The sequence below is a fragment of the Hemicordylus capensis genome, chromosome 5 (genome assembly GCF_027244095.1).
Source record: "Hemicordylus capensis ecotype Gifberg chromosome 5, rHemCap1.1.pri, whole genome shotgun sequence".
In the NCBI taxonomy this organism is placed as follows: Eukaryota; Metazoa; Chordata; class Lepidosauria; order Squamata; family Cordylidae; genus Hemicordylus; species Hemicordylus capensis.
This window is the reverse complement of record NC_069661.1, coordinates 259107789-259126466: the sequence shown is the minus strand read 5'-3', so window position 1 is coordinate 259126466 and position 18678 is coordinate 259107789. Positions and strand designations below refer to the sequence as shown.

Below are 18678 nucleotides of genomic sequence, written 5' to 3'. Positions count from 1 at the left end.
TTCCTTCTCTCTCAAGTTTATGATGATTATTTTTAAAAAGCACACTCCCAAGGCTGCAGAGACATGCTTGATGGGGGCGGGGGCGGGGGGCTGTCAAGCTAAAAATATTGCTCCGCGCTTGCTGCCCTTCGATGAGAGGATTTAGAAACGAAAGCAAAACCACCCAAGCCTAGCAAGATGGGGCTGAACTGCACCACGGACCCAGCAGGTGCCCTCTTCCCCAGCCCGGCAGCCACCCTGGCCGGCCGGCTGGCGGGGCTCCCCCTGGGGGCTGAGCCTCTCGCCCGAGGGGCCGGTGCAGAAGGGCCCGGCCCAGACGGCTCCTCCGCCTCCCTGGGAGCCACGGCAGAGCAAGCGGGACCACCCAGCCTCCTCCAGGGCAGGACCCACCAGCACGACCACGTCGACGCCCGCCTGCATCAGCAGGTCGAGCCGGTATTTGTCGTCCTCGCGGGTGCCGATGGCCGCCCCGCAGAGCAGCTGCTTGCGCGAGTCCTTGGAGGCCAGTGGGTAGTCGCGGTTCTTCTTCAGGTCGGTGCGGGCAATGATGGCCACCAGCTCGTCCACCTCGTTCACAATGGGCAGCTTGCCTGCAGGGGCAGGAAACAGCTGGTGAGGGGGGAGCAGGGCGGCCCGAGGCCGGCAAGCCCCGACCAGGCCCCTAAGTCGCATCTTCTGCACGCTGGCTTGAAAATGACTTCTGAGCAGAAGAGCGGCGGCATGTCTTGCTCCAGAACTCCGCTTCTGCAAGGCGAAGCCTGATGATGATGATGATGATTAATAATAATGAAAGCTGAGATCTGGGTGGGCTAAGCAAGCTGGGTGAGATGCTTAAAATCCGGGTCAAACCCGGAACTCTGGGAGGCAGGGCCACTCTAGACAGGAGGCTGCTGGGCAGGCAGCGGGGGTGGGGGGGGGAGGAGGAGGGGGGGCTCTTTCGGGCACACGAGAGGGCAGACCCTGCACTCCAGACCCCGGACCTCCTGGCCTGCCCACAGCCCCCCCCCGCCCCCACCCCAGGCCGTGCCGTCTCCTACGCAGTGGATGCTGGAGAAGGGAGGGAAGAACGGCCTCCCACGACGGACACCCCCAGCAGCTGCTCATCATGTGGGCCCATGGCAAAGCCACCCCAACAGCCCACGGCAGCTGCTCCCCAGGGCCCGAGGGAGGGAGGGAGGGAGGGGCCATTCCCACCCCTCCCTGGAGATGCTGTCAGAGATTGAAGCTGGGCCCTTCGCAGGCACACCAGGGGCTCGGTCAGCAGAGCCAGGCCTGGCTGCCATGGCTTTTCCGAGCCCTCTTCTCACTAGCCACGCAAGTGGCTGGCCCTGGCCTCGGACCGGCCTGGACAGCTGCCACCTAGACGCGCCACCTTCTGCTCCCCTCACCTTGACACCCCCCTCCCCACCACGTACCTTTCTTGCTTCGCTGCAGAATTTCGTTGGCCTCTTTTAGGGTGACCCCCGCTGGAGCCACCACCAGCTCATTGCGCTTCGTCATCACCTGGGGGGTGGGGGGGGAGAGGAATGGCAGCCTGGGGTGAGCGGAGCCCACCTGACCCCCCCTGGTCTCTCCTCTGCCCCTTCGCCAGTCCCAAGAGAGGTCAAGGCACTCAACAGGAAGCTGCCACCAGGGAGGGACGAGGGGCTTCCAGACACCCCCCCCACCAAGCCCTCCAATCCCACTCTCCCCACCCTTTGCGGCTGGTTGCAGGGGGACCCACTGCCCCCCACCTGCTCCTGAATCAATGGGCCAGCAGCCCTCAGACTTGGGACGGGCTGCATCTCACCCCGGGGGCTCTGCAGGCCACGGAAGGGGATTTCCGTCCTGGGGTGTGTGTGTGTGTGTGTCAAGGTCTCCCGCCCCACATACCTCGCTGAGAGGGATGCCGTAGTCCTTCTCGGAAAGGAAGTCGATGTCTCGGGAGGTGACGATGCCTTCCAGTTTGCTGCCCATCTTCCCTGTCTCGGTGACCGGGATGCCCGAGAAGCCATGCCGGATCTTGGCCTCAAAAACGTCCCCCACGGTGTGGGTCGGGCTCAGGACCACGGGGTCCGTGATGAAGCCCTGCTCGAATTTCTGCAGCGGGAGGAAGGGCAGAGCCGCTGACTGACGGGCAGGACCCAAACCGCCACCACGAGGGCCAGCCTCGCCCCGATCCTGCCCCACATCACAGCCCTTCCAGAGCCACCCCCAGCCCCTGGCGGGGCAGACGCAGCGCGGGTCTGGAGAGGGGCCTCTGGGCCTTGCAGCAACCTGACCCCCTAGGAAGTAACTGCCCCCCCCCCACAGGAGAGAAGGGGCCTCTCACCCCAGATCGGCCCCATGCCTGCACCATCCCAGACATCTTGGGCTTGAGAACGTGAGCAGGCTTCTGTCCAGCTCTTTGGCCAGCCTGGGCCCTGCCAAGCCGGAGGGAGGGGGTGGCGGGGAGGGCCCCGGCTTGGAGGGCTTGCCGCATGGCTTGCCTCGCAGGCCCCCAACCCTGGGCTTTCCCAACGGCTGCCCCAAGTGCCTTCTGAGCCAAGGCCTGACACCACACGGTCCAGACGCAAAGGCCCAGGGACCGCGCGGCAGGCCCCGCTAGCAGCCCTGGGCTTCCCACGAGAAGCGCGCGGGCCACTCCTCCCCCTTGCTGCGGAGCTGGGCTCTGGAAGGAAGAGGCGCCACCTCTGGGGGGAGGAGCTGCAGCCATGGATGTGTGCCTCGGGCTTCCTAGAGGGGCACCCAGAGGCCACCTTGCCCAACCCTGTGAGGAGTACAGTCAGTAAGGCGCACCGAGGGCACCGGGGCTCCAGCCCCTGCGGTAAAGCACCCTGCAGATCCCCCCCCCCAGCCCCCAGACCGCAGCCAGCAGCCATGCCAAGCCGGCCTGGGGCCATTTCTACCCTGGCAGACTCTCGGCCCCCTCCTCTCCCCCGGCCCACGGGGGTGGGATCAGAGGGCCAGGTGGCTGCCGCCCAGCTATGGGCCTCCTGGGGGCCAGGACAGCTCCAGAGGCCAACTGCCTGCACTGCAGCCCATGCAAGAGACCAGCGGCCAAGGCAGCCCAGAGACGGGGCTCTCCAAGAGCATGCGGCCAGCCGGCCAGCGAGGGGGGGGGGGTGGCAGCTGTCTGCAGCCTGGGGGCTCTGGGCTCCCTCCCTCCCACCACACCCCAGAGACCCTCCTCACCTTGACCTTCCGGACCTCGTTGGCCTGGAACTCGGGAGTGCAGTTGTGGTGGATGATCCCAATCCCACCCATGAGCTGCAGGGGGCAGAGAAGGGAGGTCAGGCGGCACGGAGGGGGCCCCAAGAAGCGCCATGGAGCCAGAAGGCCAACTCATCCATTGCCACAGGCAGGTAAAAGAGCCCCTCCAGGTCACTGCCTGACCCGGGGAGGCTTCTGCCCTGACCATAAGCAACACCCCTCCGCTTACCCAGATTCACACCCGCCACCACCACTGAACTGGGTGCAGCCAACCACCCTCTCCTATCTAGCTGGGGGTGGGGGGCAGGTTCTGCCCCAATGGGCTACGACTCAGACTGTTCTGCCCCAAGTGTTCTGAAGCACAAGTAGCCCCATCTCTGGAAGACAGGACACCCCCAAACTCAACAGTGCTGTATGTTAACATAGCCAGGAAGGATGCAGCACAGGCCTTATGGGGGAGGGAAGGAACTTGAAAGGAGGCGGGTGGAGGCCCCCCTCCGCAGCAGCCCTCCCTCCCTCCCTCCGGACAGACGCTCACCGCCATTGCGATGGCCATGTCCGATTCCGTGACCGTGTCCATCGGGGAGGAGATGAGAGGCGTCTTCAGGGTGATCTTGCGGGTCAGTGCCGAAGTCAAGTCCTGTGGAGGAGAGAGGAGCGCACAGCCGTCAGCTCCGGAGGCTGCTGCCCCGCCGGACCACGTGGGGCAGGCGATGCCGCATGTTAAGGGAGCTGCGAAGGAAGGACGGACAAAAAGTAGTTAAACATGTCGAAGAACAGGCCTTGCTGAAGAAGGAGAACCAGCCTGGCTTCTGCAAGGGCAAGCCTTGCCTCACCAACCTTGTGGAGTTCTTTGAGTGTGTCAAGAGGCATGCAGATGAAGGTGACTAAGTTAACCAAGTTTCCCACCAAAAGCTCTTGAGTAAACTTAGCAGTCATGGGATAACGGGACAGGATCAGTAACTGGTTGAAGGACAGGAAACTGAGGGTGAGGATAAATGGAAAGTTCTCATAAAGGAGGGGAGTAAGAAGTGGGGTCCCCCAGGGATCGGTACTGGGACCAGTACTCTTTGACTTGTTCATAAATGATCTAGAAGTTGGGGTAAGCAGCAAAGTGGCCAGATTCGCAGATGACACTAAACTACTGAAGGTAGCGAAGGTGATTGTGAGGAGCTCCAAAAAGATCTCTCCAAACTGGGTGAATGGTTGACAAAAATGGCAAATGCGGTTCAGTGTGGATGAGTGTAAAGTGATGCACGTTGAGATTGTCACAGCCCCGTCTCCACCAGTCCTGTGATTTGAAGCTTCACCGCTGCCAGCAAGTAGACCTTGATACGTTCTCTGGCTGAGTCTACTGAAACAGCCTTCCACACCTCTGGTTCATTCAAAGTGAGGCAGTGTGGAAAGGCTTCTAAGCATGAGGTGGGGAAAAACAGACAGTAGCTACAGTAGTTCTTTTGGAAAAAGTAGTAACAAGGAAGAGCAGCCATATGAGCAAAAAGGAACAAAGAGAGCAGGAGACAAACACATCCAGTCTAACCTGCTCCTAAGAACTGTGCTTTGACCCAGAGTCCTTACCAGGAGTTCTCTTATGATCACCTCTCATCAACTTCTGCAGTGAGCCTGGCTTTCCCCCTTGCTCAGCTTCAGGCCTGGCTCTTCCTTTCCAGACTGCTCCTTCAGCTGCTTTGAGGGCGATTCAGTCCTCAGGACAGTTTTCAGCCTAATTCTCCCAGTGATTTCTCAGCTCTAATTCCAGCAGCTCTTCTCAGCTCTTCTCTCCTGGCTCTCCAAGACTCCAACTGTCTTGAACTAACTCTCAGCTGCAGGCAAGTCTCCTTTTATTCTCTTTTTGCCCTCCAATTTTTTTCTAAACAAACCAATTAGGACAACTCAAGTTCCCTCCATTATTTTAAAACACACCCAATCAAACCAAACCCTCCAGAGGTGAACCAGAAAAACTCTTTCCCCTCCCAAACCAAACCGTGGAAAAAAAGCTGTGTACTTTTGACCCCCACACAGCTTTTAAACACAGAACAAAGGGAATAAGCAAGGACACAAAAGGAGGAGTTTTAGGCCTCATTCCTTCACAGGGGCAAACCCCCCCCCCAACTTCATATATACACTGAAAGGGTCTGAGCTGTCAGTGACTGACCAGGGATGAGTTCTTGGGGTCTCATTTAAAGTGTCAACTCAGTGTGCAGCAGCAGCTGTGAAAAAGGCAAATTCCAGGCTAGAGAACATTAGGAAGGGGGTTGAAAATAAAAAAATGCTAATACTATAATGCCCTTATACAAATCTATGATGCAGCCACATTTAGAGTACTGCACGCTGTTCTGGTCACTATATCTTAAGAAGGATCTTGAACTGGAAAAGGCTCAGAAAAGCGTGACCAAGATGACCAGGGGTCTGGAGCACCTTCCTTAGGAGGCAAGGCTACAACACCTGGGGCTTTTTAGTTTGGAAAAGAGGTGATTGCATGTGGAGTAGAGAGAGTGGACAGAAAGAATTTTTTCTCCCTCTCTCACAACAGTAGAACCAGGAGTCAGCCCATGAAACTAAAGGTCGGGACGTTTAGGACCGACAAAAGGAAGCACTTTGCCACACGGTGTATATGGAATTCTCTGCCACGGGATGTGGCGATGGCCACCAGCTTGGATGGCTTGAAAAGGGGCTGAGACTAATTCATGGAGGACACAGGTCTTTCAAGGGCTACTAGTCCGAGGGCTATAGGCCACCTCCAGCCTCAGAGGCAAGATGCCTCTGAGTACCAGTTGCAGGGGAGGAACAGCAGGAGGGAGGGCATGCCCGCCCCTCTTACCTGTGAGCCTCCCAGGGGCATCTGGTGGGCCACTGCGTGAAACAGGGTGCTGGACTAGATGGGCCTCCTTGGGGCCTGATCCAGCAGGGCTGTCCTTCTGAAGGGGCTGAGGGTCATGGCGGTGGGTGGGTGCACACACAAACATGGCTGTAGGCACCGCACAGCAGGGAGCACAGCCAAATCCTGACTGCTTGTTCAGAGGAAACATTAGCCAGTGAACTGTGCACCTTCCTGAATCCCTGCCAGAGCTCCGGTCTGCATCAGAGCCAACAAGGCTGGCCTGGGGCAAAGTGATCCAGCCAAGGCCAAACAGGGCAGATGTGGCAGAGTCAGAAAGCCTCCCCAGCTCACCCGAGTCCTGCTCACCGGGGTCCTCACCCTTGCTCCAAGGGGAAGCTGCCGGCTAGGGCCGCGAAGGAGACCTCCTCACTTGCAGCCGTCTGCCTGCCCAAGCTCACTGCCATCCCAGCTGGGGTTGCTTCTCCCCCCCCCCCGCCCGCCCGCCCGCCCGCCCTCTTTCCCGGCCTGACCTTCACTGGCCCAGCTGGCAGATTAGCCAACTAGTCACCTGGGCCTAATCAGCTCCGCCTCGCTCACTGCCAGCAAGTCTCAAAACACACAGAGCTGCTCCCGTTGCTATCGTGTGTTTTGGACGACTGTTCAGTGGCTGCAACACGCAGCTTTTCATAGGCGAGCCCAGTTGATTTTTTTAAAAAAATGATTTTGAGAACAGCCGCCGCCTCCTCCTCCTCCGTCTCTCCTCCCAGGCTGTGCCCAGGCAAGTCGTGGGAAAGAGCCGAGCCTGTGGGTGAGCCGGCTGCAGAGGAAGCAGCAGCAGCAGCAGCTGAGGGAGCCTGGAGTCAAGCAGGGCCCCCCGCCCCGCTCGAGACCCCCCCTTGGGTGCCCTTGGGCCAGTCGCTTCTCCTCTGCCTCCGGCTCCATCTGAGTGGCCCACCTCCAAGGAGGACACCGTGTGGAGGGAAACACAGCAAAGGCTGCCAAGCGGCCTGTACATTCATGGGAGCTGGAAGCCGGAGGCCAAGGGACTGAGGCTGGCCGGGACTAGCCCCATCCAACCGGCCAGCAGGGCAAGGCCCCTCCTCAGGCGCTCACGAAGACAGCGATGGGGTGGAGGCAAAGGGCTGCCCCCCCCCCTTCACAGCCCTGACAGCTTCCACCGTGCCCCAGGTAGCCCGCTTGGGGCAGCAACGTCCGGCCACCGAGAGGCCTGCCCAAGGACCGGCGCGCTTCCCTCTCTCAGCCAAGCAGGATGGAGGCCCAAAGGGAGAGCTCAGCTCCCAGTGACCCCGAACAGCCCCTCTCCACCCACCATCCAGCCCCAGATGCCCCAGGCTCCCCAGCTCCGACTCAAGACACAAGCGAGGGGTCAGAGGGGCCGGGGCAGCCGATGCCGAGACCAAGGAGAGGGCTGGACGAGAGGGCTTTCCAAGGCCAAGATTCTCCGATGCCCTCCAGGCTGGTTCCTGGGGGGCAGAGGCAGGTCCCAGAGGGCCAGGCTGCAGCCGCTCCCCACGCCCCAGAGGCCCGCTGCCCCCCAACGGCCTCCTGCTTGCAAGACCACCCTCAGCGCAGCCCAGCCTCCCCACCCCACCCCACCCCACCCCCACAGCTAAGGAGGCCCAAGTCCTGGCTACTGGGCGAGCTGGGCAAGCCAGCCACTCCCAGGCCTGCTGCACGTGTCTACGGGGCCCCTCGGAGGAAGGATGGGGTGCCAGTGGGACCGATGTGGGCAGGGGAGCCCTCCCCAGGTGGCAGGCAGGCAGGCAGGCAAAAGGGCCCACGCTCACACTCCGGGGGGGGGGCAGCCGCAGCACTGCTGGGAAAGAGACACCCCCCCACCCCCCGTCCAAGCAGACCCCACGGAGCTAAGAGAAGGCGGCTGGTGGCAGCAGAGCAAGGCCAACGTCAGGGACAGGCAGAGGACTGGAACTCACCACCTCGTCCGCAGTGAAGTCAATGAAGCCCGGAAGGATCAGGAAGTCGCTGGGGAAAGAGAGAGAGAAGCGCCCGTTAGCTGTGCCCCCCCCCTTCCATGGCTCCAGCACCATCCGGCAGGATCCTGCCTGCAGCAGGAAGGAAGGAAGGAATCTGCCCTAGCCACCCCAAGATCGGAACCCTGCCCACCTGGCACCTCTCGGGGATGGCTTCAAGCACCAGGCCCCAACCCCCGCCCCAACCCCCCCCCAAAAAAAGAAACAAGGGTTCTCCCCACAATCTGGCCTGCAGGCACCCAAGCAGGGCAGCAGAAGAGGGGGGAGAGAGAAGCCCCGTCTCCCCAGCACGGACCTGCAGGGCCGACGCAAGCCGGGGCCCAGAAAGGGGAGGCCGGGGCCTCTGCTGCTGACGCAGGGGAACGAGCAGCGGGCCCAAGCCTGGCTGAACCGCCACGCAAGGCTCTTTGTGGAGGGCCTGCCGGCTGGGCTGGGCTGGGCTGGGCTGGGCAGGGGGCACGCTTCACCCCCCTCCCTAACTGCACACGCACACACACACACAAAGGACAGGATCAAGAGCAAGCCCAAAAGCGGGCGGGCGATGACTGCGGAAGGGCCCCGCAGGGGAAAGCACGCTCGGCATGGACAGGGGCCTCGACCTCCTCCCTGGCCCCCAACATGGCAGCCAGCCGCAGGGAGGGGCAACCTGGCCCGGCCCCCCTAAGCTGTGGTAGCCAAGCAGAGCAGCCTGGAGCCCAGCCCAGCCAAACAAAGGGGGCGGGGGGGGGGGGGCGGGAGCCTGTGGACAAGCAGAGGGCATTCATGTGCGCCAGCCATGGGTAATGGGGCTTAGAGGGGCCTGGGCAGCCCTGTGGTGAAGCTGGGGCAGAGGACAGCACAGCAAGCGGGGGGGGGGGGGCGGGGGCAGAGGAATGAGCCCCACCTTCCCCATGAGATCCCTGCCAAGCCAGGCCAGGCCAGGCCACTGGAGGAGGCCAGCAGGGAGTCTGCTGTGCACACGGCGGCGGCTACCAAGGAGGCGGGAGGGGTGCCAGCTACAAGCCCCCAGCCCAACCCTAGCCGCTGTGCAGATCCGGCCGGGCTGGAGGGGAGCTCAGCACTCGCGCCCCCCCCCCCGCCCCCCGGCAGCAAGCACAGAAGGACCCAAGCAGCCAGGTGGGAGCCTGCCAAGGGGCCCAAGTGCACGGCCCCCTCTCCGGTGGGCATGCGCTCACATGGTTCCGGATGCCCGCTCAGTGGGCTCCCGCTCTGGCCGCACCAGGAAGGCCCCCTCGGCATGCCCAGGGTGCGCACACAGGGCCCTGCCCGGGTACTGCTGCTGCCCAGAAGCACACGCATTCCGCCCGGAGAGGAAGGAGAGGAGAGGGGCCGCTGCCCAAGTGCCACCCAAAAAGCACGCGGGTGCAAGGCGGCCAAGAAGCCCCTGCCAAGGCTGGACAGGCAAGACGGAGGCAAAGTGGGAAGGAAGCAGGCAATGCCCCTGGGGAACTCACTGCCCAGCTGCTTAGAGGAGGAGGGGAGGGGAGGGCCAGGCCACCAACCCACAGCACCGTCTCCTTTGTACCACCACAAGCCAGAAACAGGGATTCTTGGGTGGGGGGGGTGTCCCTCCTGGCTGGCCATTCCAGGAAGCAGCAGGCTCAGCTAAGCAGGCTCCGGTCCTGATCCGTCCTTGCTCCCCCCCCCCTTGCTTAGAGAGGCCCCAAATGCTGCACAGGCAGACACCAAGGCCTTCCTCACACACGTGCACACCTCGAGCCTTCCGGCAGACCACAAACACCCCATCTCCCAAATCTCCCCGCCCAGCACCCGATGCCACCTGCAACAGGCACTGCCTCCTGCCCAGCTGACCTTGCATCCCTTCCCACACACCTGCTTTCTCCCCCCCACCCAATCCATGGCATCCAGCCCCCCCAAGAAGAGGCGTTCTCTCTCCCATCTCTCCTGCACAGGCGGGGATGCCTCTCCTAGAGGGGCTATTAAGGGGTCTGCCTGTCCCCATTGTACAAACCACGTGCAGGAGCCCCCCTGGCCACCTCTGTACTCTGCAGGACTGGTGAATGCACCGGGAGGGAGCAGCGCTCTGCCTCTTCGGGACGACTCTCTCTCTCTCTCTCCTCCTCAGTCTCTGGCAGAAGAGGCATCGCCACACCCAGGAGCAGGAGGAGAGGAGGCCGAGCGGCCCGCAAAGCCAAGAGGCAACGGGAGGAAGCCAGAGCCCAGAACAGCGAGGGGCAGAGGATGCTCTGAACCATGCCCCCAAGCGCAGCCCACGCCAGAGGGCATCGGCTGAACGGCCGTCTTGGGCTGGGCAACCCCAGCCCTCCATTCAAGCGCCACGTTCAAGAGAGAACAAGACCCGTCAGCTGTAAGAGTGAACATCCGTTCCGAGGTATTTAGGACATTTCTACCCCCACCTCTCCACAGCTGGCATGGAGCTGCCTCCGACAAAGAGTCAGACGATCCGTCTGTCGAGTCCAACCTGCACTGACTGGCAGCAGCAACAGGCCGGTGTTCCCTGCCCGGCTCCCCACGAGGCTTTTAACTACTACAACTACAAATATTTATACAGCACTTTTCAACAAGAGTTCCCAAAGTGGTTTACACAGATATAAATAAATAAAGAGGGCTCCCTGTCCCCAGTTAGGGCTCGGGATGTGCACGGAACCGGTTTGGAGACCCTTTATGGGCCTCCAGACCGGTCCGAAAGGCGGCCGGTTCCGCTGGTTCAATGGCAGGGTGTGTGTGTGCAGCTTTAAGAGCGGGGGAGGGTGCAATTACCCCTCCCTCTTCCTGGCACTCCTTCCCCCCACCAAAGTTCATGCCGCCAGTATCCGACACACCGGCACTGGCGCGTGTGGTGTGCATGCGCCCGTGTGTGCAGGCGAGCTGGATTCTTCTGGCTGTATCCAGTCAACAGGGTGGCATGCTGCCGCCCAAATGAACTTTGGGGGAAAGGAGCGCGGGGGGGGGGGGGAGAGCGGAGGGAGGGGTAAGTGCACCCTCCCCCGCTCTTAAAGCACCACCACCACCCCACCGCCATCAAGCCACCCCCGCCTGGCTCTGTGCACATCCCTAGTGAGGGCTCACAATCTGAAAAAGAAACCTAAGGCAGACCCCAGCAACACGGTGGGGTGCAGTGGTGGGGCTGGATAGGACCAGTTGCTCCCTCCCTGCTCAATAAAGAAAATTGCCCCTTCAAAAAGCTGCCTCTCTGCTCAACCAGCAGGGGTACTGAGATCTTACCTGGAAAGCTTGCAACTGGAGGTCTTTGCAGCGAGCAGGTGATCGCCCACTGCACCACCACCACCACCCCGCCCCCACGAAGCTCAAAAAAGCTTACACAAAAGGAGGTCAGTTTACATTTTGAAACCAAGCGCCTCCCAATATCGCCCCCACACTAAAGCAAGCACGCACACTCACCCAGGGTCTCCTGCTGCTGCTGGACTACAACTCCCATCATCCCCATCTGCAATTCAGGCTGGCCACTCCTGCACTAACCAAGCAGCAGAAAGGAAGCCCCTGGCTAAACTCCAAAGCAGCCAAAGGCCTTGCAGAGCAGTTGCGACGGGCAGGCAGAAGCTCACAAATGGAAGAGGAGCCGTTCTGGATGCCCACCAAGGGCAGCAAGCTGGGCAGACTCTCTGGAGAAACAGGGATGTTGCCACGAGACAGAAGCTGCCTGTTTCAGTCACCAGACCGCGGTCATCCTCTCAGCTGGCCAGGCCTCTGCTGGAATCCCGTGTCCCAGGCACCCACATTTTCAAGGGGTGTGTGTGTGTGTGTGAATACACTGGAGTGGGGAGGGGTCTGGAAACCAAGCCCTACAAGCAGCAAGCAGGTGGAGGAGCTGGGCATGGTCAGCCGCGGGAGAGGAGAGCCAGTACCCTCCTGCTCTCCATCACCGTTTTCAGAAAGCGTGTTAAATCTTGGCTTTTTACTCAGGCTTTTATAGGACTATCTCTACTGCTGCTGCTTTGTATTTTGCACAGTTCTTATGCTGGTATTTTAATTTTTTAGTCTGATTTCTTTTTGTATTTTAGCTTAATATTTTAATTGTGTCATTTTTATAGTCTTGATTTTCATTTTTGTGTGAACCGCCTTGGGATTGTTTTAATGAAAGGCGGTATACAAATTTAACTATAAAATAAAATAAATCTGAAGGGCTGCCACACAGAAGGAGCAGCAACAGTAGCAGCAGCAGGCTTATTCACTCTTGCTCCAGAGAGCAGGAGTGGAACCGGAGGGCTGCAGTGACAAGGAAGCCGGTTCTCAGTGCCGCACCCCAGTGGAACAGCCCGCCTTGGGCCACAGCAGGGGCAGGCCTTCCCTGGCGTTCTCCAAGGAGAGGCTGGACGGAGAGGCTTCTGGCAGGGATGCTGGTCGCCGTTTTCTGCACTGAGCAGCGGGTTGGACTCGAAGACCGGCGAGGTCCCTCCCGGCTCTATGATTTTACATGGAAAGAGGCTGTGAAGTTGGCATTAAGCAGTCCAGCCCCCATTATGAAAGAGGCCACTTGGCTCCAGGACATCCACAGGGGGCATTCGTCAGAATGGAGTCCCCACTTTGGGTCCTCGGACGTGGTCAGAACTACCTCTTCCCAGCCACCAAGGCCCTAAGGCTAGGAGTGCTGCCGGGGGGTGGGGGGGAGAGATTCCATTGAACTCGCCCCCCCCCCCCGCAAGAGGAAGACAGGATAGAGGTTTTAGCATTATGCATGGGAGAGAGTGGCGGGGAAAGCTGGAGATTCATTTTCCCTCCCACTCTCCCAATGAAGCTAACCGGTACTAGATTCAGGGGATGGGGACACACACAGAGATGTTTTTGCCAAGTGCAAAGTTAACCTATGGAATTCACCACCACCACACGTGGCGACACCCACTACCCCACTTACAGCTTTCAAAGGGAATGTGGTCTCCTCCAGAGATTCCTCATCTGTGTGCAGAATGAGTTTGGTTCTGGGTGGCAGGATCAAGGCAGGGTGTGCACACCGTGTGCATTCAGAGGGGGGCCTTCCTGATCCAACCTGAGTGGGGTCTAACATTAACTGAGCGACATAAAAAACCTTGTGCACACGCGCTTTAGAGGGAACACTGATCTCCTCCACAAATATGTCAATGGCCATTAGCCACAGTAGCCAGATGGAGCCTTCAGGTTAACAACAACAACAACAACGTTATCCCCTTGTTTTTACATGTGTGTTATTGAATTTTGTTAACAACCGCCCTGAGGTCTTAGGATGAAGGGTGGTATATATTATAAATATATAAACTTTATTTATCGGCCACCCCATTGGGATTGCTCTCTGCGTGGCTCACAAATAAGAAAGAAAACAGCCAAACATACAATTAAAGCCACATTAAAAGAAAAACTACAAGAAAATCAGAGGCAGTACTGCAGAGCACTAAGCAGCAGCTGCTGGGGAACAAACCGGGGGGGGGGGCTGCTTTGCTGAGCGCGGGGGGGGGGGGGGCGGGGGGCTTCTGGCTGACTACTGTAGGGAGCCAGGAGCAAAATGGGCCAAACGAACCCTTGATCCAGCCGAGCCAGCTCTGTGGAGACAGGTTTTTAACCAATCCCTGGAGAACAGGCCCACCAGTGGCCCAGGCCCGGAGGCTTGGTATGCCTTTGAATACTTGCGAGGGGGGGGGGGTAAGAGGGAGGGGACTGCTGCCTTCCTGCCCTGCTCCTTGAGGCACCCACCTTGGGCTCTTTGGATTTTAAAACGGGAGCTGCACAAGGGTCTTTGCAAAGCTCCCACAACTGAGCCCTGGATCGTGGGTCATGCTCTGGGGTTTGGGTCTGCCTGCTGAAATGTGTCACGGTCCTCAATACCAGTTGGCCCTGGGTGCTGCCAAGCCAGAGAATGAGCGACATTCAACAGAAGAACGTGGCTTGTCAAGCTATTTTCCTCCACAAATTCTGCTCAGCCTTTGGAGGGCTGATTCAGAGCAGAAGAAGTCGAAGCCATGCAGCAAGAGGCCCCACGTGGGGAGAGGCCCTGGCAGGCAGCATCTCCAGAGAAGAGGGCTAGGAGAGAACCCTCCCCCTTCTCGGCTCGAAACCTCTGGAGCGCTGCTGCCGGTCAGTGAGAACGTGCTGGGCTGGGTGGGCCAAGCGCCTGGCTCAGTACAAGCCAGCTCCACCACGTGGCCCTTTTTTCGGGGGGGGGGGGCGGTGGTTCATAACTCAGTGGCAGAGCATCTGCTTGGCATGCAGAAGGTGACAGGTCCAATCCCTGGTGGCGGCATCTCCAGATGGGCTGAGACAGACTGCTCTCTGTCTGAAGCTCTAGCTGCTGCCAGTCAGTGGGGATGATGCAGATCTACAAAGGCCAAGGTTCTGACTCAGTAGGAAGCAGCTTCATATGGTGATACGGCCATGATAGTCTGGGTTAGTGGATCATCTCCCACATCAACACCCCGGTGGGCTGGAACCAACCATGCCTCGGTGTGTGCGGGGCCGAGGCCAATGTTCAGCATGCTCTTACATTAAAATGGTTAAAAATCTTCATGGAAATCAGGGGATGGAGGATTGGGGTCGGTGGGGGGGGGGCACAAGGGGGGGCATCAGCAGGCTCTGGTCCAGGGGTGGGGAGCATCTGGCCTCAAGCAGGCCACCGCACTGAGCCGCCACGGCCGCTCCTCCTCCACGGGAGAGGCCAAGCGCTCCGCAGGGCTGCTGCTGCGGCAGGATTCGTCCTGCCAAAGGGTCAGCAGAAGAGACCCCCGTGGACCAAGGCCCACCCCCAGACCTTAGGTTGTGCAGGCCTGATCTACCCTATGGAGGAAGGCTGGGCCTTTTCAGATTGTGTGCCGGGGAGAGAAAGTCAGCCAAGCCAGACCACGAAAAAAAGCGAGAAGAGAACAAGACGGAATGAACAGGGTAGTCCATTTAGTCCCCCTGCCGGTAAACTTAAGTTTAGGATTATCTGCTGAAATCACTACCTTTTAGATCGTACTTCTCCACACATCGTTAATTTGTGGAACTCCTTGCCACAGGATGATGCAATTATGGCTACCACGAACTCAGTTTTGACCAGGTCACATACATCCTCCACGGGAAACAAGGTGCTGGCAGGCAAACCGTCAGCCTCCAGCTTCAGGGAGACGACCATCTGACACGGAGGACTCCCAACAGGGGAAGAGGCTATCTTTCGCTCTGCTTATCTGCGCTACTGAGCCAAGCAGCTGCCCACTCAGAGAGAGTCCCGAACGCATTGGTTCAGTTCTGGACAGATGCCAGCATCTCAAAGTGCCAGATAACAGAATCTGCAATCATCAGTACTGGTTCCCTGACATTTTTCTAAAACCAAAAGCAGTCTCTCCGCTTGACCAGCTGCAGGGAGAGGGGCAGTTCTGAAGAGGGCATTTGCTTGCAGAGAAAGAATTAGGCAACACCCCTCCCCATCCCTCTACCCAAACTTGCAGACAGCAAAACAGGTTTTTGGTTAAGCAGGTGGAAAATGTCGGGAGGAAAGATGCAGGCAAGACAAATCTGGACCCCACAAAGTACAGCCCAGCCACTCGGCAGGCAGATTCATGCCCTGGCCCCAGCCCCATAACCCAGGGGGGCCAAGCACTCATCCTGGCCAGTAAGCAGCACTCCTCATCCAGGAACGAGGAGAGCGCAAGTGCACAAGAATGAGGCTCTGAGCTGCAGGCTAGCCTGGGAGGGGGCCAGATTCTCAGCTGAGGGATGCAGGGAAGGCACTGCTGGGAGGTCTTTCGGTCCCATCCCGCCGCGCCCCCCCCCCCCCGCCCCTCCGCTTTTGCATCCCATTAAGCTGCTCATGCAGCAGTTCCATTTCGGAGATCTGCTCTGGGTCCTCCCTCACCAATTCCCTGCTCAGCAGGCAAGCCCAAGCAGGCAGCAGAATTTAAAAGGCTGCAAGAACCAGCAGGAACACACTGGCCGTTGGGCCCCACTTCAAAAGGGGGAGATGGACTCCGCTCTGCATCAGCCGCCCTGCGGCAGGTAGACTGCCCCTGAAGGCGAAGGCTCCACATGGCCAGCCTGACTAGAAGCCACTGACACTCCCTCCGTGATGCTGCAAGAGGTGGGCGGGCGTGCCTCTGGACCAAGGCGGCAGCCCGGGCCAGGGAGGGAGGAAGGGAGGAGGAGGACCTCCGTCAGGAGAGCGGCGGCCCCACGGAGACGGGCGGCGGCCGAGCCCTGCTGCTGGCCCTCCCTGCTCGCTCAGGATGTCTCCGCCCGCCCCTCGCGCCCCCGAGGCCGCCCCTTACTTGTAGGTGAGGCCGTCGGCGATGGCGAAGAGCTGCTGCGCCGTCAGGCCATCCTCCGGGACGTAGCCGGTGCCGCCGCTGATCAGGTAGTCGGCCATGCTGGGGAGAAAGGGAGGAGCGGGGAGGGGGCGTCAGCGGGCAGGAGCAGCACGTGGCGGCCCCGGCCAGCCGAGGCCCTCCACACATGCTCAGAGGCGCGGCGCTGCTGGGGCCGACTCGTGGCCAAGCGAGCTCCCTCCGCTCCCACGGCGGCCAGGAGGAGGAGCAGGCGCTGGCCCGGCTGCGCGCCGCCCGGCCTCCCCGCCCGGCCGCAGCTCTGCGCAGCGCTCGCTCCGCCCGCGCCCGCCGCCGCGCCCTGCCCTGCCCTGCCCTGCCCCGGGCGCCTCTCCTGCAGCGCCGCCTTCCCCTTCGCCCCAGCCCGGGGTGCTCCTGCGCAGCGCCCAGCCGCCTACCTCAGCGGCTCTCCCTCGCCCATGGCGCAGCCAGGCCGGGCTGCGGGCTCCCGCCTGCCTGCCTGCCTGCCTGCCGGGGCTGCCTCCTTTGCAGCCGCCGCCGCCGCCTCTTCCTGCTTCCCCCGCTCCGAGGCTGCCCAGCCTGTGCGTGGCGCGTCGCTCGCTCCAGCCGCCGCCGCCGCCTCCGAGTCTTTCTCGTGCGCCACGCAGCGGAGCCGAGGGCGGAGCAGAGGAGGAGGAGGCGGAGGGCATCGGAGGCAGCAGCCGCGCCACGCCACGCCCGGCCACGGGGGGGGAGGAGGAGGGGGAGGCCAACCGCCTCCCGGGCTGGCTCGGTGGTCGGGTCGGCAGCAGCTCACCCTTCGCCGCCTCCAGGAGGGGGCTGCTCCCAACGCGGGGAGGGTGCCAAGGCGGGCACAGCTGCCTCTTCTTCCCGCCGGGCCTCTGGCGGCACCACAACGACTGAGAGGGGGCCAAGTGCATCGGTGGGCGGGCGGGCGAGCGGTGCCCCCCCCCCGCCCCGCCATCAGATGCGCTGAAGTGGGTTCCTCCTCAGGCCCAGCTCCTTCTTCCTCGCAGACTCGGGCAAAGAGCGGCCTGAGCAGCCTGCCGGAGGGAGGAGGGACGCGCGGCCCGGCCCAGCCAGCACAAGCCCTGCTCTTGCTCCGGTGTGTGGACAGGCACCGGAGGCCTGCAGGCAACAAGGCTGCAGAGATGGAGCCGGGGCTTTGACGCTCGCCCATAAGCCGCCTTGGCCAGCCCAACACAGACATCCCGTCCAGGAGACGCCTCTTCCTCATAGGAACCTAGGAAGCTGCCATCTACTGAGTCAGACCCTTGGTCCATCTAGCTCAGTATTGTCTTCACAGACTGGCAGCGGCTTCTCCGAGGTTGCAGGCAGGAATCTCTCTCAGCCCTATACTGGAGAAGCCAGGGAGGGAACTTGAAACCTGCGCTTCCCAGAGCGGCTCCATCCCCTGAGGGGGTGAATCTCTTGCAGTGCTCACACTTCTAGTCTCCCATTCAGATGCAACCAGGACAGACCCTGCTTAGCTATGGGGACAAGTCATGCTTGCTACCCCCAGACCAGCTCTCCTCCCCTACCAGATGCCCCAGGATTGTGTCCAGCCCACTGCACAGGATCTTGTCTGCATGTCCCAGCTCAGCAGTGTTCAAAAGATGGATGGAACCACAAGGAGCTGGTGCTGTGCATCCCCAAATATGTTTTGCACCGCCATAGCGGATCTCCTCCTCATGAGCAGGAGGGAGTCGTCCCCCCCGCTGAGGTGCACCAGCATCGGGCCCAACAGCTGAGTGCTTTTTGCCCTCTGCCTTCCAAGGCCTCTTGGGCACGCCAGCCACCATTGCCTTAGGCATCTGTCCATCACCCTGACAAGCTGGGATCTGGGGTGGGGGGGGGTTGCAAAGGAGGCACAGCTGCCTCCGCTTCCCAGCGCTCTGTCCCCTCCTCCGCCTCCTCTCTCTCTGCTGCCCTGCGGGCTGCCTGCAGGCTGGCCATTCGTCAGGTAGGGGGCAGAGAGAGGAGCCCACGGAGCCCTGGGAAGGATTGGAGCGGGCTGGCCGCACGTCCGGCCCTGTCTTGGGCAGAAGGCAAGCCTGGCCCGGACACCGTGTGGGGCGTCACGTCAGGGACCCTCTCTCGATGTGTCTGGTTTGGGGTGGCCCGCTGCTTCTTTCGGGTGCGCGCCAGTCTCTTCTGTAGGCAGGCATCATTCGAGGGGGCAGTGCATTGGGGTGCTGCTTCCTCATTCAGAAGCGCTGCCTGGGGGCATCCCAGGGCAAAGTGTTTGGCACAGAAGGCAAGTTTTGGCCTGGGCTTCTGCCTCTCTCTCAGCCTTCTGGCCATGAAGCGCGGGGGGGGAGTTTTTTTGGGGGGGGGCTGATGGGATGAAAGCCTGGCTTCTTCTTCCGGCTGCTCGTGCAGCTCTTGGTTAAAGGAGGCGCTGGGGCCGAGGAGCCAGCCTCAGCATTCT

The 18678-nt window shown here is 60.7% G+C and overlaps 1 protein-coding gene across 7 annotated transcripts in view; it reads right to left on the bottom strand.

Moving 5' to 3' along the window:
• The window catches only part of IMPDH1 (inosine monophosphate dehydrogenase 1), a 37213-nt gene extending 20029 nt beyond the window's left edge, over nt 1-17184 (bottom strand). For 2 of the 7 annotated variants that reach the window (XM_053256698.1, XM_053256697.1), the window contains exons 1-8: nt 16685-16877; nt 16233-16331; nt 7969-8017; nt 3731-3832; nt 3175-3249; nt 1873-2079; nt 1416-1503; nt 391-590 (exon numbers count right to left, since the gene is read on the bottom strand). In XM_053256698.1, coding sequence (XP_053112673.1) covers nt 391-590; nt 1416-1503; nt 1873-2079; nt 3175-3249; nt 3731-3832; nt 7969-8017; nt 16233-16331; nt 16685-16707 — 843 coding nt within the window. In that variant the 5' untranslated portion in view covers nt 16708-16877. Of the gene's footprint in view, nt 1-390; nt 591-1415; nt 1504-1872; nt 2080-3174; nt 3250-3730; nt 3833-4770; nt 5063-7968; nt 8018-16232; nt 16332-16684; nt 16882-17043 lie in introns of those variants that run through there. The other 5 variants (XM_053256701.1, XM_053256700.1, XM_053256699.1 and 2 more) reach the window with 4 other exon arrangements.
• Between the last annotated feature and the right edge of the window lie 1494 nt (nt 17185-18678).